Raw genomic sequence first — 25,110 nt, 5'->3', positions numbered from 1 at the left:
GTTCTGTTTTTCTGAACATGAGTGTAATTACAGCATGCACAGAGGCATTCCAACAAACGTTCTTCTCATGCTCCATAGGTGAATGGAATGGTAAGAAACTAATAATTGGTACAATGGGATGCAATTAGAGGCAAAATTTGACTGCTAAAATATTAAGCTTTTGGACAAAATCATCCTTCTGAAATAGAAAAAACACACACACACACACACACACACACACACACACACACACACGTATTCACACAAGCACAACACACACACACACATGGCTGCTGTGTCTGGGCACTGGAGACTGACTAACTGCATCTGATGTGAGCAGCCATCTGCTGGGGCGAGTAGTGGGCGGTAAAGAGGCCAGGGAAGGAAATGGATAGCAGGATAGGTGTAGGGGGAGATGCTGTGCTGCCTGTGGAAGCATGGTGGGGACAGGATAGGACTGGTAGATGCAGAGTTCAAAGGCTGCACTAGGGGTGGGGTGGATGAGAGAAGTGGAAAAGACTAGTAAGAGTGTAGGTGGGAGAGAAGGCATGTGTAGTGCTGGAGTGGGAGCAGTGAAGGGTATACGTAGATGGAGGACAGGGACTAGCCAAGGTCAAGATCAGGGAGCTTATGGGAGCGAAGGATACCTTGTAAGGAGAGTCCGCACCTGTGTACTTCAGAAAAGCTGGTGTTAGTAGGAAGAACACAGCTGGCACAGACTGTGAAGCAGTCATCAAAGTGATACACACAGTGTTGGAAGGCATGTGGAGAAATGGGTGGTCCAGCATTTTCTTGGCCACAGTTTGTCAGTGGGGATTCATGCGCACAGGTGGCTTGTTATTTGTCATGCCCATGTAAAAAGAGGCACAGTTGTTGCAACAGTGTCTAGATCACATGGCTGCTTTCACAGGTAGCTTCGTCTTTGATGGGATACGTGATGCTTGTGACTGGTCTCGAGTAGATGGTGGTGGGAGGATGTATGGGACACGTCTTGCATCTAGGTCTATTGCAGGGGTACGAGCCATGAGGCAAGCTGTTGGGAGCACGAGTGGAGTGGGGATGGGCGAGGGTATCGAGTAGGCAGCAGAATACCACATCGGGGAGGGGGAAGAATATTCCTTGTTTAAGGGGACGATGAGAGGTTGTCAAAACCCTTATGAAGAATGTGATTCTGTTGCTGCAGTCCTGGGTGGTACTGAGTCTTTAGATGAGTGTCCTTTGTGGCTGGACTGTGGAATGTGAGAGGTGGCTGGTGACTGGAGAGACAAGTCACAGATCTGTTTCTGAAGAAGGTTGTGAGGGTAATTTTAGGCCTCAGTGAGATCCGCAGCATATTTTGAGAGTGACTGTTTATCACTATAGATGCAATGACCATAGTTGAGTATACTGTATGGAAGGGACTTCTCAGCGTGGAATAGGTGGCAGCTGTTGTTAGTGATCGGTAAGTTCGGTGTGGACGGAGGTACTGATGCAGCCATCACTGAGGTGGAGGTCAACATCCGAGGGAGGATGAAGATGGCTTTTTGTGCTGAGGAGAACCGGGTGAAGTGAATGGGATAGAAGGTGTTGAGGTTTTGGAGGAATGTGGATAGGGTGTCTGCACCCTTGGTCCAGATCACAAAATGTCAACGAACATGAACCAGATGAGATTTTGAACTCGGAGAAAAAGACGAGACATTAGTATTAGCACTAGCAGGCACTTTTTTGGCATTAAGCCCTACTCCTAGTAATCATTAACTGGCTGCTAAACAAGGAAGATTTCAGCCCTAAGACCTCCTTCTGAATTTGGACAACATAGGCACACACATTCACATAAACACAACTCACACACACACGATGACTGACTGCCCAAGCCAGACACCCACCTTCAATTATGTGACACCCAACCGAAGATGGGTGAAAAGCTTGGAAAACATCTCTGCATACATAAAGCTGTGGAAAAATTGGCTGGGAACTAAGCTATGCAATTACTGCACTAATGAATATGAAACACTCAAATTCTTTTCTTTGTGTATTACAAGGGAAGTTTACTTCAGAAAACCACATGAAATTACAAAGGCAGAGACTAGCTGAGTAACAGTTACCTTCATGATGCACGATTCCAATACTACCGAGAAAAATATTTTTGCTGAGAAAGATGTTTCAACCCTCTAACCACGGGCAATTTTCTGTATAAAATCATGGTGCATTTATATTCGATAATTAATATAGTTGTCATGCTTAAATTATAGGAATGTGACAATAAACCCATAAACTTACTTTAAAGTTGATTTTTAATTGACATTTAATGTAAATAACGTGGGAAATGCAAAAATCGCATTCAGCGGTATAAAAGCAGAATAAAGGCACTGATAAATTTTCTGAGTGTTAAATACAAGGTGTGATCAAAAAAGTAGGAATAATTTTTGTTTTTCTTAAAGAAAATTTGTTTATTCATCAACATCAACTTCATACCTTTCAATGTAGTTCTCTTCAGATAGAATATACTTGTGCCTGCGCTTTTTGCGATCTCGGAAGCACTTCTGGAACTCACTTTTCATTATGGTGTTCAGCTTCTAAAGATTCTATTTTTATATCATCAATGGTGGCAAAACAACATCCTTTCACAAGTCTCTTTAGCCTCTGGAATAGAAAGGAGTCACAAGGGCCGTGTGCGGAAATACAGTGGCTGAGGCAACGATTTTGTTTTTTTCAAAAAAATCAGGAACACACGAGGTGTGAGCAGGAGCATTATCGTGATGCAATCTCTACGAGTGGTTTTGCCACAATTCTGGTCTTTTCTTCAGATACCTTGAAGCAAATAGCACTTAACTTGCAGGCAGTATTCCTTATTGACCACATGACCATAAGGCAGGAACTCTTGATTCACAATCCCATTATAATCGGAAAAAAAAACAGTACGAGGAACCTACACATGCGATTGAACTTGTTGAATTTTTTTTTTTTCAGTCTTGGGTCTCCAGGCAGTTTCCATTGGCACAATTGGGCCTTGGTTTCCACATCATACCCATGCAACCATGTCATATACTTCTATAGAAATTCTGAATCATTGTCGATTCCATTCAGCGATTCCTCAGTGACGTCTATGTGACACTAACAGTGTTCCAAAAGGTTAGGCTAAACCCAGCTGGCAGTGGCGTGTTTATTGCTATTAGAAGTAGTTATCTTGTTGCAAAATTGATGTACATAGTTCCTGTGAGCTAGTATGGACATTCTCGGCAACGAGAATAAAGTAATAAAGGGGTCCTTTTACCAACCTCCCAACTCGGATTATACAATTGCTGAAAGGTTCAAAGAAAACTTGAGTTTAATTTCTAACATGTACCTGACTTGTACAATTATAGTTGGTCGTGACTTTAATTTACCCTTGATATGTTGGTGAAAATACATGTTTAAATTTGGAGGTATGCATAAAACATCACCGAAATGCATTCTCAAAATTTCGAGCAGTTAGTTCATGGACCCATGCAAACAGTAAACGGTTGTGAAAACACACTTAACCCCTTAGCAACAAATAATCTTGGGCACATAACAAGCATCCAAATGGAAACAGGGATTAGTGAACACAGGATTGTCTTAGTGAGACTGAATATTGTCTAAATTACAGGCCCATATCATTAACATCGATATGCAGTAGGATTTTGGAACATATATCGTGTTCGGACATTATGAATTACCTTGAAAAGAATGATCTATTGACACAAAGATTTAGAAAACATAGTTCTGGTGAAACACAACTAGCTCTTTACACACATGAAGTCTTGAGTGCTATTGACAAGGGATTTCAAATTGATTCTGTATTTCTAAATTTCTGTACCACACAATATCCTTGCAGTGAAATTATGTGCTTATGGAATATTGTCTCGGTTATGTGACTGGATTCGTGATTTCCTGTCAGAGAGGTCACAGTTCGTCAAGTGAAACAGAAGTTATCTCTGGCGTTCCCCAAGGTAGTGTTGTCGGCCCTTTGCTACTCCTTATCTATATAAATGATTTAGAAGAAAATCTGAGCAGCCGTCTTGGGCTGTTTGCAGATGAAGCTGTCATTTTATTGTCTAGTAAAGTCATCAGAGGAACAAAACAAATTGCAGAAAAATTTGGACAAGATATCTGTGTGGTGCAAAAATTTGACAGTTGATCCTAAATAACGAAAAGTGTGTCATCCATATGAGTGCTAAAAGAAATCTGTTAAACTTCAGTTACACTAGAGATCAGTCAAATCTAAAGGCCATAAAATTCAACAAAAAGCTAGGCATTACAATTATGAACAATTTAATTGGAAAGAACACATGGCAAACCAAAGATTGCGTTTTATTGGCAGGACACTTAGAAAATGTAACAGGTCTACCAAAATGACTGCCTACACTACACTTGTCCGTCCTCTTCCAGAGTACTGCTGCACCATGTGGGATCCCTAGCAGATAGCATTAACAGAGCACATCGAGGAAGTTCAAAGGGCAGCAAATTTTGTATTATCTTTTGAAGAAAGGTGTTTTTCATTGCAGCGGAATCTATCTTCTCATGAAATTTCAAGCACCAACTTTCTCCTCTTAATGCAAAAATATTTTGTTGACACTGACCTAGATAGGGAGAACGATCTATATCATAAAATAAGGGAAACCAGAGCTCACACAGAAAGATATAGGTGTTTGTTTTTTCAGAGTGCTGTTTGAGATAGAGAATTATCGTGAATGTGCCAAGCACTTAAGTGTGATTTGCAGAGTATCAATGTAGAATTGTTATTGGCCAAAAGTCAACATTTTCAGAGCAAAATTTGTTGTTACATGTTTCATGCCCAAAAAAAAAAGCTTGGTACGAGCCAATGGGTACGCTCGCATCATCAGCAACCTCTCCGATGCTGATCTGGTGGTTTTCCAGAACTAGATTTTTTTTACTTCTTCCACATTGTCGTCAGTAATTAATGCACTAGGGCATCCAGGGTGGTCGCCATTTTCATCTCATCCCTCTTTGAAATGTTTTTACATCGTGTAAACTTTTGTCTTGCTCGCAGCAGATTCGCCAAAAGCCACAGTCAACATTTCAAATGTGGTACTACACAGTTTTTCATCTTTCAAAAAAAATTTAATGCAAACCAGCAAACCTGGCAATGCTTTGCAATTACTAATTACATATCGAAGTTGGCTAAATGTCACAATCTCCTTCTTCCCTCTCGTCTCCTCCTCCCCTGTGGTGAAACTTTGTGAATTGTTGATGTTTCTTTGTGTATGGGATGTGTGGTTCAAATGGCTCTGAGCACTATGGGACTTAACATCTGAGGTCATCAGCCCCTAGACTTAGTACTACTTAAACCTAACACACATCCATGCCCGAGGCAGGATTCGAACCTGCGACTGGGGGGGTGTGTGTGACGCAGGGGGGGGGGGGAAAAAGTCAATTGGAAGGAACTTTTGTATGCTCTGCAAGAAATGCTTCGAGGTTCTTGGCCGGAAAGCAATGATACCAGTGACTCTGATGGCAGTGCTATTTGTAGTAGTTTAACATTACCACTTGCACAACACAATCCTGGTGGTTCGTGTAGAAAATTCAAAGCATTGCAATGCTGACCAACATTGTTCATTGTTCTGCAGTCTATCAATACATCCGCAGTTGTTGGATCATATCTGAACGCCAAACATTCAGTCTGAATTGTCATCTATGGCCATATGGTTTACTGATGTTCCAAATTATTTTGTGCATAAGCTTGAACAGAGCTATTCGAACTCTAGTACCTGTTAGTCCAGAGTTATAAGGGATTGTATCCATCATAATGGATCAAGCTCGAGGCTTTCTTATTCGACTTGCCTCCACACGCTGTCCACGCTCTTCGTCAGTCTCACTGACTCAACCATAGTGTAGTTGGCCTGCATTTTGCGTACACTGACCAATATTACAACACCTCATCGGTGGAAATTTTTCCAAAGAAATAAATCACAACCTGAATTAAAGATTAATGTTTCCATCACACCAAATTACCATGAACTGACAATTCAATCTTTGCAACACACCAAACATATGATCACCATTGATAACACACTGAAATATCACTTTCAATTGTACTCTTTTTCACAAAATACTAATATTCAATATCAGCCAAATCTGTCGAGGCATTCTCAAGTGAGTATATTTCATACATATGGCAATTGTTTTTTGATTCATCTTCTTCAAAAGTAAAAATTTGGCAAGCTCTCGAAAACACGTTTAACCTTTTCTACTGTCAACAATTAAATACTCAAAACAGCTGAAAACACAATCAGTAACATGCATACCAACAATTAAAAAAATAAAAATAAATTGTAAGTTGGATGTATAAAGTGCACAAAATTAAAAATTTCTGTCACTTTTTGATCACGCCTCTGATATTAAATAATAATGCTTATTAAGACAAGTCACTGAAGTGATTTTCTTCGTCTTTTCTTTCTATATTCAAACTTGGGAGTATGGGTACAAAATTACTGCCCCAAGACGCTACATCCGTAAGCACGTGAGTGGGACTGCAGAATGCGAAAAACACGACTCCCAATGTTTCAGGTGGGGAAAATAGCGACTGATGTTGCAGAACAACAGAAAATGATTTAACAGGAAAACAGCAGCTTACTGTGTTAAAGAACAACAGAAAAACATTTGGTGGGGAAAATCGTGACATCATTTGTGTAGACATAGCAGAAATTACGTATGTGATAACTACAGTAAATTGTCAGAGAAGAGCTGAAACCACATCTGTGGCTGGAGGATTAAAGCGAAAACACTAATCCTTGCTTCTGGTACTCTTAGTTCCTTTCTTATTGGGAAAGAGAGGGATCGGTGAAGGTTAGAAAGGAAAGGCAGAGGCAGGTCACCCAAAGCTGTGGGAGTAAGAGGGCCTCACCTGTTGTGAGGACAAAGGGTAACAAATCTTTCTTCCTCATTTCTGTTTTGCAATCACACTACTAAGTTCCAGAATGTGTTGCATTATCTGTAGTTTTAATCCTGACCACATTTCTAATTCATCCTGCATGTGGCCAAAATGTGAATGAAATAGTTAATTGATCTCTTCTGTTGTGCTCATTAAGACAGGTCACTGAAATGATTTTGTTCACTTTTTCTTTCTATATTTCTATTTTTGTAATCCTTAACCTCAAATGAAACTAAAGAGGTTTTATTTTCCTGAGGAGTAATACTACCTACATATGCACTAGTACACAACTCATGTCTCTCTTCTAAATTGTACCATTCAATCTAACTTTGCAAACCTGATAATTGACAGAGATAGGGGGAAATACCTAATTCTGAAATTAAACAATGCAAAGCTTGCATTGTTGTTAACTTTGAAATTAACATTATCAAAACTTTGTGACTTTTTAATACAGCAGTCAATTTCAATAACAGCTACCAAAGATAGCCAAAGTAAACTGTAGAGTTCATTTTTTAAACAGTGTAGCATTTGAAATTCTTTAACAAAAACTGAACAAATTGTATAATGTTGGAGGACATTAAGAAAGAATTTTCTGAGTAGTTGTGTGCATGCAGTACTAAATAGAAGAATGTTCAAAAATCGTTTAAATGTGACAAACCAATTCCACAATTACTGAAAACTCATTCTTTGGGAATAAGTGAAAGCTTAATGAAATGAGTAGTTAATAAACATTTATTTAAAATTACATAATATATTAATATCTCAAACATTTCAAAATATAAACAAAAAATCTTGATTCACATATGTCCCTGCACACAACAGAACAATCACTCCAAAAGAAATTTAAGTGCCACAAGTGTTCCACTGTACAACAATCACAGAGGCAAAAAATACTGACTCCTCAGACTTCACATGTTTGCACTGACACTGTGTTTCACACATCAGCCTTTACTCTTCACCTTGACTTCTGGTGGAATAACGAGATGCACTCCTCTGAAATATGGGTGCTGCAGAGCCTGCCGAGCAGATATCCTCTTCCGAGGATCGTAAGTCACCAGTTTCTGTGAACAAAAATTGTGTTAACAATTACAATCTGACTGTCTGAACACTAATGAGTTACAGTATTATTTGGCAAACATGTTGGGGAAACAGAAAATTGTTACTGTTGTTGTTGTTGTTGTTGGTGTGTAGGCCTATTGTGGAGCAACGGTGAGGAGATTATCAGCAACCTTAGAAATGAAACTTCCTGGCAGATTAAAACTGTGCGCCCGACCGAGACTCGAACTCGGGACCTTTGCCTTTCGCGGGCAAGTGCTCTACCAACTGAGCTACCGGAGCACGACTCACGCCCGGTACTCACAGCTTTACTTCTGCCAGTACCTCGTCTCCTACCTTCCAAACTTTACAGAAGCTCTCCTGCGTTCGCTGGCAGAAGTAAAGCTGTGAGTACCGGGCATGAGTCGTGCTCCGGTAGCTCAGTTGGTAGAGCACTTGCCCGCGAAAGGCAAAGGTCCCGAGTTCGAGTCTCGGTCGGGCACACAGTTTTAATCTGCCAGGAAGTTTCATATCAGCACACACTCCGCTGCAGAGTGAAAATCTCATTCTGGAACCTTAGAAATATTAAAAGAAATGAATATGGTGAAAAGTGCTAAAAAACATTGGCACGCTCACTCACTCCTACCTCATTTGTACTGACCCACACAATCACTCAATGTCACAAGCCATAAAACACCGGAGATACAGTGAAAGGTACTAAACATGGGATGAAAACAGAAATAATACGACAGAGGAATTAAAACAATGGCACAGGGATATGTATCTGGCTGACCATGGGTGAGCCAGTAAACCTGCTAACAATAACGTCTCCCTAACATTTTTGGAACAAATCAGACAGATCACAAAACCTTAAAAACTCTTAGCCACATGTGTTTCAGTGTCACTGAGGGCAGATCTGCTGGCAAATCTGCCACTGCCCTCTGGTCCACAAATAAAGTCTAGTAAAATGTGGCGCACAGTGATTTGTATGCAACAATCACCACACATTGGAGGTGCCTCTCACTGGAGCAAGAAGCCAGATGGCTGAAAGGAGATATGCCATGACTGGGTAGTGGGCTTTACTAGATGCAGCTTATTATATGTCACTTCCAGTGGATAGTCTCCCTATTGATGCTAATGCTATACTTCGATAGTGAGTTGATAGCACACAGGGAGATGGCACCTGAAATAACTGAGTATCAGAACATACCTCCTTAGCTACTACATCTGCCCCTTCAGTCTCTCCAATACCCAGCTGGTACCCAGCAGAAACACATCTCCTTCCAAAATGCCTGTACTTGGGGGTGAGCATTCTGGACTACTTTATCTGCTTAGTACAAGTGTTATAGAGAGTGAAGGTTACTCATAAAATCTGATCAGACAAGGAATTTAGCCCTCGAAGCAGATCTCATCTGCTACAGTGCACGCAAGATTGCACATAAGTCCTCAAGGACATGACCAGGGAAAACGACAGAGCAACCAATGGAGTCTCCCTGTTTCGACCCAAAGGCACACCTGTAGCTGCATGACTGCCCTGCTGAGAGGCCCAGACACTCACCAGTTTGGTGCCTCTGCTGTCACACAACTACACTCACACCCCTGGCCAGGCTCTCATATCACACACACCTCAGAATCACATCTTTACACAATATTAACCCTTTTGCTGCTACAGATGCGCTCCCTGCGTTCCATGCTGAGCGAAGCTTTGCCGTTGCTGTATTGCTCACCAAATAGTGCTATCCATGCTGAGAGATGGTGTTCCGGCTACAGAAATACTTATCTGATTTCAAGAAAACTTTTCTGTGAAAAAACATTTGTTTTTGCACGCTGTATGGTCTGGTAGCTCTGCTTGATGAAGGAAAATTTCTTTCCTTATCTGTCATAGTTATTGTTCGGCATCAAATTAAATAATGCACAGCAAAATTTTTGAGTTTGCATAGGTAAAAAAGCATTGTATAAACTATGTCTATGGTTAATTTTAGCACAAACATTGATGTGTAAATCTACATCAGGTACCAAAATTTTATTCAAAATTGAGATCATAAGAATATCTCATTTTGTTCTCGAGATACCAATTTTTATACCCAGTGGACGGGCATGTGAGATGTGGCCATTTCCACCCCAAAGCTTCGGGAACCATGTGGTCATAACAATTGTCACATTTCATAAACAGTTCAACACATCGAACCGAGTTTTTCTGCAAATGATAGCACGCAAAGAGGCAGGTGTGTTGTATGATAAACACTCTGAACTTGGATTTGTTAACTGTGATGTGGAAATAACCTGCCTGCCTTAGTGAGGGATCAGCACAGACAGGACATAAAAAGATGTCAATAGCATTCGAAGAAAACACAGGAGCCGAATTGAAACAAGTTCTCCTCACCTAGTGAGTGGTGGAGTGTGCTGAGTCAACACACCCACAGCAGTCAAAGAGTTAACAATGATTTAACATGTTATCAGTATGTTTATTATGTTCTCAACTAGCCCTGCAAACTATTCTAGAGACATTCAGCACATCTGCCTTTCACTGTTGCTAATAGAGTGAACAATGCATTCTTAAGTCCTGTAGCCTTTTCTTTTTGAATCACACCTGTGCCTGATATTAATCCCTATAAGAAGTGCCCAAACTTGTTTCTTCATGGTTTTTACTTCCTCTGCCAAATGACTGAAACTGGCTCTTTCCCTTTTGTGATAGGTTTGCAAATAGTATGCGTTGAGCTAAGTGGTGTCTATGAGAAAGGTGACTTGCTAAGCTTTACTGATCACTACTGCATCCGGTCAACTGCATTCAATTCTTTGATCAGTTATTAAGCTGAAATTCCCTTAAATTTTGAATTTGTCATATCTTACAACAAGGAAAGGATAATAGGTACAATGCTGCATGGAAGGAAGTCTCCTGTCGCCCCAGGCTTTAAGTGAATTATGTTGGTGATATGCTTTTCATTCTGATGTTAATTCCCTCTATATTTAGGATTGCCTGATGAGGGTCAAGGCATATTTTTTACATACAGTTTCGGTTTAGGAGCAGTAAATGCTTTTGATGGGTAATGTTCAGTTTTATGCATTACAAGTCCTCATTGAAGAAGCCGTAAAAAGTTTTAGGTTGTGTATATCAATTCATAGGCTCAACCACCACCATCCTCCATCATAAACACATTTTCCCCTAGAAGATCATGTGAAACATCTAGCTGAGGTGATATTTTCTCAGGTGCCAAACCACTTTCATCTTCTCACTGCACATTTTCTTCCTTTCATACAACCAACTTGTTCCTGTCTTGGATTTCTTTATTTCTTCATTCACTTTCCAGTTGAGTATTTTGAGCAATTATTACTACTATTGAGCGAAACAACTGCCAGAAACTGTGGTTGTGTGTGTGAGTGGTGTTACCGTGAGAGTGTGTGTATGTTGTCTATTTTTGACAAAGGCCTTCTTGACCGAAAGCTAACTTTCCACTAGTCTTTTTGTTGTGCCTTTCTGTGATTCAGCATCTCCACTATTTGGCGAGTAGCAATTATCCTTTTCATTATTTTGTTACATTCCACCCTGGATTTTTCACTGTTTAATACTTTGACCTGATGTAAGCGATACGTTACATATCATCCCCCACTCCCTCCTGCCAATTCCCTTTCATTTATTCTTAACTGTATCATTAGTGAAGAAAGGTGAACAAGTAAGAATGTCTGTAAAGAAAGAGAGATACTAGAGTTTTTATGTTTTTTATATGTAATGGCACAAGTTTGGGTTGTGAGAATTTCTAGCAGATGTGAAAAGTGGGCCCTGTGACAGCTGAAACTAAACAGATTCCAGGAAACAGCCATAATATTTGTCAACAGATTGCAGCTATGGATTCAGATAAATGCTACAGGAAGACACTCTGAAAGAATTACATGTTGTAATGGACAACAAAAAGTGTATTTTAGGTCAAAAGGCTATGAACTTTCATCAATGTACAAAGAATATGGTGTCTGGTGAGCTAGTTAATAATATTACCTGACAATAGGGATCTTGTGGAATAATATTTCCTGACAGTAGGGATATTGTGGAATAAGTTAATGTATTTTTGATCTGAAACAAAATGTAGCTTAGGTTTAGTTTATCAATTACTGGAGAATTATTCCATATGTATGTTTTTACATGTAATAAATGTCTAATATTCCATATGAATCTTTGTTTAAATCAAGGCCTATATCAACACACTGCTACTCAAACTGACATATTTTTCATTTCCATTCACAGCATTTCTTGCTCACCACACGAGTCTGAAAAGAAACGTTTGGCTCAGCAGCCACATACTGTAAGTAAATGTGGGCTGTTAAGAGTGTATCACTAAGTACTAGCATGGCCATAACTCTTTTCATAGCCAACACAATAAGGAATAATGTTGAATGAGAATGGTATTTACCTGCAGGAGGCAATCTGTTCCCTATTGATAATGGGAAGCCCATTAGTTAATGAACAGAATCACGAAACGTGGTATCAAAGGGTTGCTGCACTCAAAACTTTTTTTTTTATATAAACAACAGGATTGATAAAAAATCTACTCACTAAGTGGCGGCAGAAAACATTCATAAAAGTTGTAATTAGGCAAGCTTATGGAGTATGTGGCTCCTCCTCCAGGCAGAAGGGTTGAAGGGGAAAGAAGAAGAGGGAAGGAAAAGGACTGGAAAGGTCTAGGAAAAGGGATAGATTTCAGGAAAGACACACACAACCACAGGTCAGGGGAGACTTACTGCACAGGATGAGAAGGAAAGACTGATTGTTGGGGACTGCACCTGACGAGATTTCAAAACACACAAGCTTTAAGGTGGAAGACAGGGTAATATGCAAGACAGAGATTACTGCTTGTAGAGCATGCTCTGCAACTGGATATTGCGTGTTGTCAGTAAACACCCTCTGCCTACGCCCATTCATCCTAATTGCTAATTTGGTGTAAGTCACGCAGATGTAAACAGCTGAAGTGTTTACGTGTCGTTTCACAGGTGGCTTTCCCTTTGATAGTAAATGTTTTGCCAGTTACAGGGCTGCTATAGGTGGTGGTAGGGCAAATCTTGCAGCAGGGACAGTCACAGGGGTAGGAACCAGAGGGTAGAGAGATGGGTGCAGAAAGAGCACAGGGTCTGACAAAAATATGGTTGAGATTGGGATGGTGACGAAAGCTATTCTCGGTGTGATCGGCAGAATTTCAAATAGAATGAATCTCATTTCAGGGCATGGCTGGTGGGGTAATTACGTGCAGCGAATGCCGAGGTGAGAATGGTGGTGTATTGCTGAAACAGTCTGCATTGGAACAATTACGTTTGCTATATGGGAGAGAATGTTTGACATGGAAAGGATAGCAATTGTCAAAATGTAAGTACTGTTGGTTGTTGATAGGTTTAATGTGGATGGAAGGGTGTAGCTGGCCTTTGGTGAGGATGAGATCAACATTAAGGAAAGTGCCATGGGATTCGGAATAGGACCATGTGTAATTTAATAGGGAGAAAGTATTTAGAGATTCCAGGAATTTTACCTGGTCAGTCTCACCATGACTCCACATGGTAAAGATGTCATCAATTTGTGTGTGTGTGTGTGTGTGTGGTGAGGAGGGTAGTGTCAAGAAACTCCTCATTAATTAGTGGTTACTGGGGGGGGGGGGGGGGCTGGCTTATTTCCTTTGTGGTATTTAAGAATTCATGATTTATAAAATTCAATTTCAATGTACAGTGAAAGATTCAGAATTCCCTGAGGTTTTGCGAAATTACTGTAATTCCTTGAGAATTCCAGGTTTTCCAGAAGAATTGCCACCCTATATCATAATATGTACTTTGGCAAAAAGCACTGCTGGGCATTTGTTGCAGCTAACACAATTTGATTATGAAGACAAAAGAATATATTGTCCCTGAATTACTGTGAAATTATATATTAAAATTTTCAATTGGAACTATGAGGCCAGAATTCTCTAAAATAATATTGTTCTTTTGTTTTCACACTCAATTATTAAACACCACCAAAATAAAATCTACAGGTACCACATACAGCTGCCACCATCACATTTCCCAGCACATTAGCACAAAAATGGTGTGTCTTGTACAGATCTTAAAGCAATATATAACTTAAACTGCAAACTTTTATAACATGCAAGTATAAATATGAAAACCTCTAAGTATAGCATGTCAGCCTCAATGCACACTTAAACGTTTTTCATTTTTTCGATTCTGGACTTGCAATGTTTAATGTTTCTTGTGCGTGCGTGCGTGTCCAATCTTAGGCGTTTGTGTGTTTGTGCAACAATACAGCGATGTTTCCACAACATCATGGGTCCTGTGCACAACACAAGCAAACTGAGCATCCATCATATTGATTTAAGTGTTTGCGAAGCTGACATGTTTTAGTTGGTTGTTCTTATATTTACATTTGTGTATCACAAAAATATGCAGTGTAAGTGTGAGATACTGTGCGTGACTTTACAGTGTGTTTATAGATTGGGAAAAATTAATATAGAACGCTTACACATCATTAATTATTAAGTGAAAGCACTTACTAGGAAAAGCTCTAGTCCATCATTAGGCATTCTAGGTAAGATGTCCTGCAGATCTTGTGGTTCCCACCGTGGAAACAAAGGTTTGTAATCGGGCAACTGTGATACACCTGGCCAACCCTCCTCCGTCGGTGTACCCAAAGTGCGAAATATCCTGAAAAGCTGATCAATCTCTGAATCCCCAGGAAACATTGCTCGCCTTGTCGTCTGAAAGAAACATCAAGTTTAACAGTAATTATTATTACATGAAGAACTGAAATGGCTGGTACATCAGTAACAGAGATATTTGCACAGCTACAGGAGAAAATTTAAAAACTAAAGTTTACTGCAAATTTTGTACGAAAAACGTCGAACACCAAACCATTTAAATTTAGAAGTTTCTGGGTGTGTTGGATACGAGACATTATTCAGAGTGACTGCAAAGTTCAGACAATCTCCTGCATTACCACGCAATTAAACTGAAAATTTTCATTTTTGTTTTTAAAATTACATATTTCAGCTTCAGGTTTTATCTGTGAGTAACTTCTCAAAACACTGCACTTTGTTGATAACTTTATTGGGCTTTCAAGGGAGTGGTCAAACTTAATATGTCGAAATCTGCCATAATTTTCGGCATTCACAGTTAACACTACATTAAATATAAACCATCTGTATCTGGACACCAACTAGTAGACATTAATGTGGAGGGTGTCCACCCTTCGCCTGTAAAACGGCTCGAACTCTGCTGGGAACACTTTCAATAATGCGTTTGATGTCTGTGGAGGAAGGACAGCCCATTCTTTCTCAAGAACCAAAACCAGTAAAGGTACTGCTAATACTACTGAAGTCTAAGGGATGTTTTCGTCATAATTCATTCTAAAGGGTCAGGTCAGGACACTGGAGAGGCCAGTCTATTTCAGTAACGTTCTTGACCACAAACCACCCCTTCACATATGCTGCTTCAAGTAATTTCTTGCTGATAAAAGGAACCAGTCTCCGAAAAGTCCTTTACTCTACACACTACACAATGCCATAAAATATGTTCATATCCTTCCTTCCCATACCATAAAACCATCTCGTCCGTATTTCACTAATGACAATATACGTGAGGACAGGTAACATTCTTCAGGTAATTAGCATACCTAAACACTGCTGTAGTATCGCCACAGGGTATAGTATAATTCATCACAAGTCCTCTACTGTCCAGTGGCTCTCTTCACCACCTTCAAGTGCCGCTTAGCATTGACTATAGAAATGTGTGGTCCCAAAACTAGAAAATTCTCTGCTGAAAGTGTTTCGTTATTAATGATGTGTTTCGTGTAGTATCTCTAGGTTATCTGTAACTAGAATCTTGTTACGTAACGGTTTACTCACAAACCTATGTAGCACCGATTAATAAGATAACTAAGCTAATGGTGAGAAATAAAGTGATTCACTTGTCTCAAGCAGCAGAGACCACAACAGTCTAATGTAAAAGTCACCGATATGGTGGCATTAAAGTGAAAGCCGCGGTTGTCAAATATAAACGGAGGAAAGCCTGATTTGGCAAGTGAAAACCTCTATTTAAAAGTGTAAAATTACAACATCAATAAATTAAATCTGTATGAGCACAGGATTAGGAACCAAAAAGCTCATCAAACCATGGCAATATGTGGTGCGAAGGTAGGATAGCAATCATAGCTCTGAACCACATGGTAAACAACTCCTGTTCTAGACAATGTATATGGTGAAGCAAGCCCAAAGCCCGCAAGATGCACAATATATTGACCTTCTGAATCCATCCCTTAGCATCCTTGCGAAGTTGGGTACATGATGGTAGCCAAATGGCCTCTGTGGGAAATCGTAGCTCTGATCTTCATGTTGCGGGGATTGTGAGGGGGACTGAGAAGGGCTGCATATCGGCATATCCCTTTCGAGGTTGCTCGACTGAATGAGCAGCATGCGTCTGGGGATTTTGGGATTGCTTGCTTACGACTGTGATTCATGGCTGTGGTCAACTAACCATTTTTCACCCTGCATATTGCCATGGTTTAGCGAGTTCCTTTTTGGTTCCTAATCCGGCACCCACACATATTTGTTCTTACATTAATGTTTTATTTTCACACTTTTAACTTAAAGATTTTCATGTGCCATTTCAGGCTTTCCTATGTTTATATTTGACGACCACGGCTTTCACTTTAACATCATCATATCAATGGCTTTTAAATATGACTATGCAGTTTCCGCTGATTAGGGAAAATGTATCACTTTACTTCTCATCTTTAGCTTAGCTATCTCACTGATCAGTGCTACATAGGTTCACGAATAAACTGTTATGTAACAAGATTGTTATTACTAATTACAGATAATTTAAACATGCACTAATCGTAAGAAACACATCATTATTAATAAAACACCTGCAGCAGAAACTGTTTTCTATTTTTGGAACACTGAACCACTGTTGCTGCATCAGGCCAAAATGGAGTGGAGTACGTGTTCAGAAGCGTGTGGCTTAAGAGGAGCTCCCTGACCGTTATATCTCATTCTTTTTAAGTCCCTGTGCAGAGTCCTTGTGCTATCTGGACTTCGCCACTTCAGAATCACTGTCCAAACAGTTGACTCATGTTGAAATATCTATGACAGTTTTGTTACTCACATGACATCAAAGTCCACATCCAAAGTCACTGAACTCAACTGATTGGCCCATTCTGATGGTGCTAATTTTCTCTAGTAACCAAGCAATACTTTCCCGCCTCCTTTTATACTGGCACACTTGCTTCTCAACATATTTTGTTCAATTTCACATTACATAAAGGTTTCTATCGGTCCATTATGGCCAGGGGACATATATAAAATAACCCAAAATACACAGCTGTTGGTAAGGTTTTTTTAAACGAGAATTACATAAAGATGTCTGAATACCCCCCGATCACACAGTGTACAAGCCATATGTCAGATACCAATACACTCTGGAAGAGCCAGAGGAGAGAAAATTGTTTCCTGGCTTGGAGAGAGGTGAATACCCTTGGATATTGCTGCCTGTTGTTACAGCATACGCACAGCTCAGGATAAGAGAATTGTGGTAGTCTTATTGTTGGTGCCACACTCACTCAAGAGAAATGTCGTTTCAAGGTTTTGATAAAAACAGAACCTACTCTTCTTTTTTTCAATACTTTCTTTGGAAAAGTTTCAGTATCACATTGTTCCAACCAAATTTTGTACTTCAAAAATTAATTCTGCACGATCAATCTTAACATGCAAGTGATGGTAACTGAGTGAATGGTTTGCTGCTCGCTATGTAGATATGCAGCAATCGCCTACTGATGCCACTGATAGCAAATGTATGAAGATTATAATTTGGGTAAAATGGTAACTAAACTTTGAGACAACCATTTAAATAGTGTAACACCTACAGCATAGTTTTTGCCACATTTTGCTATCAACAGACACTTGTGTGTGTTCTTTTATTATAAATGACAAATTTTCTTTGTAATTAAAGTTTAATTTTGGTGTTATTCTCTTGTTTATGTTTTAATGATGTAGTAGTGGGCTAAAGTAAAATTCTTTGTTAGAGTATCAGTTCTTACCAGTCAAAATCAAAAAAATTTAACTGGAAACTAAAACAATGAAAAATTCCCTGACTTCCCAAAATATTCTCAGGATTTTCCTGGATGAAAAAATTCCCTACTTTTTCCCAGGCGTATACGCCCTGTATATATGATTTTCAAAATAATGCTGACGTTTACTAAACATCCACACCAATGCCCACAAAAAAGCAAGAGACTTAATATTAGTCTCTAAAACATCTCATTAGAACTGCCAAAAAAAGAAATACAAATCTTACCATCTCGGCAAAGATACAACCCAGACTCCAAACATCGACAGCTGTCGTGTAGAGTTTGCTGCCCAGCAGAATTTCTGGTGCGCGGTACCACAGAGTGACCACCTCGTGGGTGTATGTGTGCACGGGTATGCCGAACGCCCGCGCCAGTCCAAAGTCCGCCAGCTTGATGTAGCCATGCTGGTCTATCAGCAGGTTCTGAGGCTTCAGGTCCCTGTGAAGAACACAGCAGCCGTGGCAGTAGGCCAGGCCACTGAGCAGCTGGTGGGCATAGCTCTGCAAAAACAGAGGTGCTACTCATGTGATAAAACATTACTTTTTTTCCACAACTACATCATATCACAATAAACACATCAATGGAAATTCACTTCAAACAATGTGGTACTGTAAATAGCCACATACTGTGAAACTTTTAAAGACAGTTAATCAAGAATGGTGGGTATAAACCAAAATTGGTGCATGGTGTACACACACACACACACACACACACACACACACACACACACACACACACACAGAGAGAGAGAGAGAGAGAGAGAGAGAGAGAGAGAGAAAATAGATCATGACTTTGTTGGTTTAACCATTGCTTCTACTGTCCAATAGGAGTTGAAATTCTAAATTAGCATTTATAATTTTTAATTTGTGTCTGCATTTAAAGGACCTAGATATGTAGATATATGTTCTCAACAACATATGCATACAGAATTTTTACCTTACAGTTTTTTCTCTTCTTTTCAGTATTCACACTTTTACAAATTAACTAAACATTACACCGTAAATGTTTAGTTAAGAATGTGCAATTCCAGTGATGCCATATCTGGCAATTTTTTTTTTAAAAAAAGAAAAAACTTGTAGCGTTACTTCTATTTCAGAAAATCTTCAATAATTATGAAGGGGAAGGGGGCGTAAAGAATACATCAGAAAAAATTAGCCTTTCTCAAATTCAAACTTGTGTTTGCTGCTTTCCTAACAAACATTTCTGTCCTTAATACAAGAATGCTGTATTTATATACTGACAGGGAATGAAGTGAATAAAAGAGAAGCAAAAGAATTAATAAGCCTCAAATTCAGAAATTCTACACTACTACAATTTCACTTGCAAAAAAGGTACAAAATACACTGTTCAAAATTATCTAGTAAAATTCTGTAAACTGCAGGCGGTGATGATCTACTAATGTATCTCATCTTTGACGGGTATAAATACCTTTCTTCGTTTAGTATTCACTTTTCAATTACGTATAATAGAACAGAGACTAATCTCATTTTATCTAGACACTGATAATTTGGGAGTGCAAAAATGTGTGTTGTCTAGCATACATGTATTTTTTTAAAAGTATTTGTTCACACTCTTAAATTTTCACTTGTGTCATCTGTAAGTGGCGATTTCACATATAACTGCATATATATTAGAGCCAGTAAGAGTCCAGTTCCCGTATATTAAGGTGTTTTAGCTTATGAAAATAATAAATTTTGCCAAAATATACTAATTTTAATAAATTTTGCTGAAATACGGAGATTTTGCGTTTCATCACACTTTAAAATCTACTTAAAGCACGACACATTGAAGTAACCGTTTTATACTCTTCCAAACATTTCGCATTTATAGCACAAGCGAATTTTCCATATCTGTACGGACACTGAACTACCTCATCGAAAGCATATGGGAACCTCTATGTAATGCAGGACTGACTGCTGCATGTCACGAGAGAGAAACCCACCAGTGGGGAGTACTATGTTCTCAGTGACTTTGAATGTGGATTATACTCCATTTACCATAAGAATAAACCTGAGGCACGCTCACGCCACAACACACCTACATTGGTGTTGTTACGCTCTTGGAAGTAGGTCCTACTTATGTATTAGATATATAACTAAGTTAAATGAAACTTTAAGACATTCAAATGTATGTGGGCTGCCCCCCCCCCTTTTTTAACCTCCGATAGGCTATAAATAAAAGACCAAGTTCATAGAAAATGATTATTTTATAACCAAAAGTTTTGTACACTTATGGTTACTTTTCAATATAATCACCAAAAAGATTGAGACATTTATCGTACCTGTGGATAAGCTTTGCAATACTCTCTTCAAAAAATGTTGCTGCCAATGATGGCAAATAAGCATTGACGTTGTTTTAAAGATCTTCATTGGTTTGAAAGTGCTACCCTCCTAGCCATGTCTTCAGTTCAGGGGAAAGGTGGAAGTTGCTGGGTGCTACGTAAGGACTGTATGACGGATGATCGAAAATGCCCCACTGAATTTGTCAAGGAGTTGTTGGGTTGTGCCAGCAGTGTGTGGACAGCGTGGTCATGGATCAACAGGATTTCTGAAGTCAGCATTCCTCTTTCTTTTGATAGCTCTCCGCAAACGTCATAAAGTTCACAATAAGCAGTTGCATTGATAATGGTTCTAGGCTGCATAAACTCTACAAGCAACACACCTTTTTGGTCTCAAAACATGGAAGCCATAACCTTTCTGTTGTTGAATGTTTGAATTTTTTTGGTTTGTTTGGTGAATTTGGATGCATCCATTGTTATGAATGTCGTTTTGTTTCCAGTGGATCGTACTGGATCCAAGTTTCGTCTCCAGTAACAATTGATTTCAGAAATTTCTCTCCTTCATTGTTGATAACAGCCAAGGAAATTCAAAGCTGACGCCATTCAGTGACTTTTGTGGGCGTCTGTCAACATTTTTGGAACCCAACAAGTTTTTTGTAGCCTAAATGTTCAGTAATGATGAGAGTGTATGGCAGAGCCTGAAACTTTCGGAATTTCCATAGACAAAGCAGTTATGGTGAACCTACGATTTTCTTTAACCATTCTGTCAACTTGTTCAACAAGGTCAGCTGTAACGACAGACTTGTGTCCTTGGCCATCCTTGGCCCCTTCATCATGCATGTCATTTCGGCCATCTTTAAACTTCCAGCACAACTCACCGTCAGTCATGAAATTATCACCGTGCACTCTGCTCATTCTCCGATGAATTTCTGCTGCACTATTCCCTTCTGCTTGCAGAAACCGAATTACACGTCATAATTCACACTAGGCAGGAGCAACAATGTAGTGCAATGCAGAGTGACGTCCTGATGTCACCAATGGCAGAGTGTGTAGTGAGAGTGTTGCACAGTAGCCTACAGCACATGTCCACTTTCTGCCACTCGCGTAGCTTCTATACTAAGCGATCGGAGGTTGAAAGGGGGGGCTTTATTACGAGCCATCAACCCTTTTCTTAATCATGCTTTAGTTATGCATTTTTATTTCAAAAATCGTGCACAGTCACAGCCTCCGCACTGCTTGTCATGCTGTTAATACAGCAGTATGAAAATGGCTGAGGCTGCTTCCTGTTCCGTAATGAAACGCGTGTGGAACACGATTAAAAGGTGCTGAGAAATAGGTTGATCTTAATGTTTGTCATAAATTTACAAGTAATCGGCTTTGAAGTTTTTCTACGGATTGTGTTAGATACAGTTGTTCACAGCTGCACATTCTAGTTATAGCGGAAGTGGTACCATAGTAGCTTGACACTTGTGCCATTTTAAGGTTCACTGATTGAAGTCTCACATGTGTCAAAATTTTTTTTCTCGTTCAGTTTAAAACACCTAGATCTTGTAATTGTAAAATTAATCATCATTTTTTATGAGTAATGCACATCTTGTTTCTAATTACATATTGCACGCGAAATTCCTGGTTTCATTTCAAATACAAATTCTCAATTATCTATATTTTATGAAAGATTATTAATAAAGGCTGTTTTAAATCACAGTATCAAGCACACCATACAAATGCTGCACTTTTACATTTGCCACTGTACCATTACAATACGAACGTAACGGAACTGATCCAGAACCAAGTTACGGGATTTGGCCCGAGAAAGAACAAGACCGTTAAGCTGCCAGACATAATGGCATTAACACACACAGCTTTTTCACATCACTGTCGAATGCTGGTGGGATACAGAACGGCAAGTCATAAAAGAAGAGGAGAAAATGCAGTGCCTGGGTGGCTTCATGGATTTTGTTATTGATCGACTCATTATCAACATAGCAGATAGCAGTTCCAGAACTGAAATGTATTTCTTGGATTCAGATAAGAAAAGAGCTAAGAGATTACCAGACGACTGACTGTAACTAATATCTTAAGTGACTTCAGTATTCAACAGTATGGTGTAATCCCTTCTGTATGCTTTTGTATCACACACAGCTCACTCAGAAAAAATTTTTCATCGTTCTTGTTTGTAATTAGAATACAATGTCTGGTGAGAACGAGTGAATTTTATGCTTTGCATCCGGTCACCTAAGCGCACAGTAGTGTTGGATTTTTGCCGAATATTATTTCGCTCTCTTTAAAAATTAAATGACATACGAAGCCATATTGTTTCTTTGCCCATCTATTTTACATCTGAACTGCAACTGCTCACATCATTGTAGGTTATTTGGACCGCTGGTTGGCCAGTGCAGTGCAAGATTAATGCACTGGTAAAGCTGTTATCCCGCACATTCTCACTCTGTCTAGGTGCATGTAACACAGCATAAATTGTATCCTAATGATCGTACTAGACTGTACTGGTCACAACTTGGCTTCCGCTCCACGTGAAGTGAAATCCAACGACATTCAAGCAAATGCAGAAGAATACACGGTGTAATGTTTACATCAGGTTTATTATTATGATGAACTGAGTATAGGGACTGGATGTCACCTGAGTAACAAATCCATGGGAGACATTTCAATCCTTCTGAAGCTTTCCGATTGTGAAATGGAAACTCGAAGGAACAATCACAGCAAAACCGAGTCCTGGCAGATCTCACGTACTGACAGAGGCCATCGAGTATTGTGCAGGATGGCCGAGAAAAAAATGGCACAAAATCAGCATTCCAGCTAGCACAATGACTTTGCATAGAATGTGGTACAATGGTTACGCAGTTCTTCTAAGCCATACATTTCTGGGCCAATGCTAAATGACACTTTAAGTGACAAAGAGTAACACCACTGAATACTGGAGGACTGGAAATGAGTGATTTGGACTGATGATTCACATTATACCCTGTGGCAACTCGACGGAAGGATTTAGGATTGGTTTTGGCAAATAGTCGGAGAATGTTACGCGCCATTGTGTGTAGTGCCAACTGTGAAATACAGAGGTGGTGCTGGTGTTATGGCATGGCGGCGTTTTTTGCGGTTAGGATATGGTCACCTTATCGTATATTAGAAATTTCTGAGTGCACAATGATACGGACACTTTTTGCAGAATTATGTAATGCGTAAAGTAGAGGAAGAGTTTGGAGATGATCGTATCGGCACGACAATGTACCCTGTCATAAAGCAGCATTTGCAAGACAATGGTCTGTCAACAATAAAGGTACTAAAACAGACTAGTCTGCCCAAAGTCCTGATCTGAACCCAACTAAAACTCAGGTTGGCGTTACACAATACCATACACAATCTGCAGAAAATTCGGCATATGCAGTCCAGGGGATACATACCAATATAAATTTCTGGATTGCTCTGCTCTAATTTTTTTGTGAAGTGGATGGATTATATCTGTGGTCCAGTGACCTGTGAATTTTTCTGTTATCGAAATTTTTGGTAGTTACGTATAAGGATGTGTGAATCATGTCACTTCGATATTTTCGGACTTCTGTCAAAACTTGACCTGCTCCACATGCCCTGTAATTTTTCAGCTCCTTATATCATTTGCACGATACATCATAAGGATGTGACCAAAATAACTTTACATTCACATCACAAATTATATTGTAAATATGCACTACTTTTTCATTAAAAAACACAGACGTGTGTTAGTACAAATTTTACATTGTTATCTGGTAAGCAATCACAAATTTTGGTTGCAAAACTGCACACACTTTTTGTATGGGGCACAGCCTCAATGCGATATACTGAAGCTTTTTTTTTCTTTTTTTTACTTCCAGTATTGTAATTATGTACATCATTGTTCCTTCTGAATATCAGTGGATAATTTACCACAAATTTCATGAGCGACTAAATACACTGTGTAACAGTAGTCAAAAATGCCCAATTCCTTAAATAGACGTCTACAATATTACCATGGGTCAGCATCACATATTATTCTTACAACATCTTTCTCACCAATGCAGAGTCAAAGATGAGTTACCCCAGAACATTGTCCCACATGACAGTATTGGATGAAAATATGCAAAATATGTCAACTTAACTGATTTGCTTATACACAAGTTTTGCAGTGATACAAGTGCAAATGCGGCTGAACTAAGTTGTTTTAAGTGTTTCAAAATGTGCTTTTCCCAGTTTAAATTCCACCTTATTTCCTCACCACGTGTTTCACTTATCATTGCTGTAGTACCTCCAGATGTGCAAAAAGTGTATATGTCGTGTCCCTTCAAAATTATAAGTGAGACCATCTGCAGAAAACCAGTAAACGATATTTTTTACAAATTGTTTACCATTTCTACTGTTGTTGTATGTATGCTCGGATTGATTACAATGCTAGAACTTTAAGGTAGGTCATTTCCTGCTCTACTTCAGTGTGCCTCTCACCTCTTGGGCTGTTGGGGAAGAGGGGCATGCAGGGGGTCGGGTGGGTTGGGGGGTTAATTCAGGTTTGGTCTTTATTAGGGCATTTAAGTTTCTTGTTCTTCACGGCTCAACAGCTTACTCATTGCTTGTGACAAGATCTCAGCATTTCTGTCATTACTTGAACCATTATTCCTCCTTATCTTTCAGTATTAACATAGGGCACTGCATTTTTGTAGTTGTCTTCCAACTATTTGGTAAGTAGCCTTTGGAACCGGTATTGTGACAGCTTTCTTTCTGATAATTCTCTATTGATTTGCCTGATAATTTGGATTAACTTTCTCTTATTTTTTGAGGTTGGTGGTTTTGTGTGTGTGTGTGTGT

At 39.3% G+C, this 25,110-nt stretch overlaps 1 protein-coding gene and 1 non-coding gene across 2 annotated transcripts in view; both read right to left on the bottom strand.

Moving 5' to 3' along the window:
• Window positions 1–7,585: 7,585 nt before the first annotated feature.
• LOC126215373 (cyclin-dependent kinase 2-like) overlaps window positions 7,586–25,110 on the bottom strand; it is a 36,143-nt gene continuing 18,618 nt past the window's right edge. The window contains exons 3-5 of the mRNA XM_049942067.1: window positions 18,227–18,499; window positions 14,428–14,631; window positions 7,586–7,932 (exon numbers count right to left, since the gene is read on the bottom strand). Coding sequence (XP_049798024.1) covers window positions 7,813–7,932; window positions 14,428–14,631; window positions 18,227–18,499 — 597 coding nt within the window. The 3' untranslated portion in view covers window positions 7,586–7,812. The remainder of the gene's footprint in view (window positions 7,933–14,427; window positions 14,632–18,226; window positions 18,500–25,110) is intronic.
• Window positions 8,135–8,209, bottom strand: Trnas-cga (transfer RNA serine (anticodon CGA)). Its single transcript has one exon. It is a non-coding gene; the product is annotated as a tRNA-Ser (tRNA).

This window comes from Schistocerca nitens, chromosome 12, assembly GCF_023898315.1.
Source record: "Schistocerca nitens isolate TAMUIC-IGC-003100 chromosome 12, iqSchNite1.1, whole genome shotgun sequence".
NCBI lineage: Eukaryota > Metazoa > Arthropoda > Insecta > Orthoptera > Acrididae > Schistocerca > Schistocerca nitens.
This window is presented reverse-complemented; position numbering and strand designations above follow the sequence as displayed.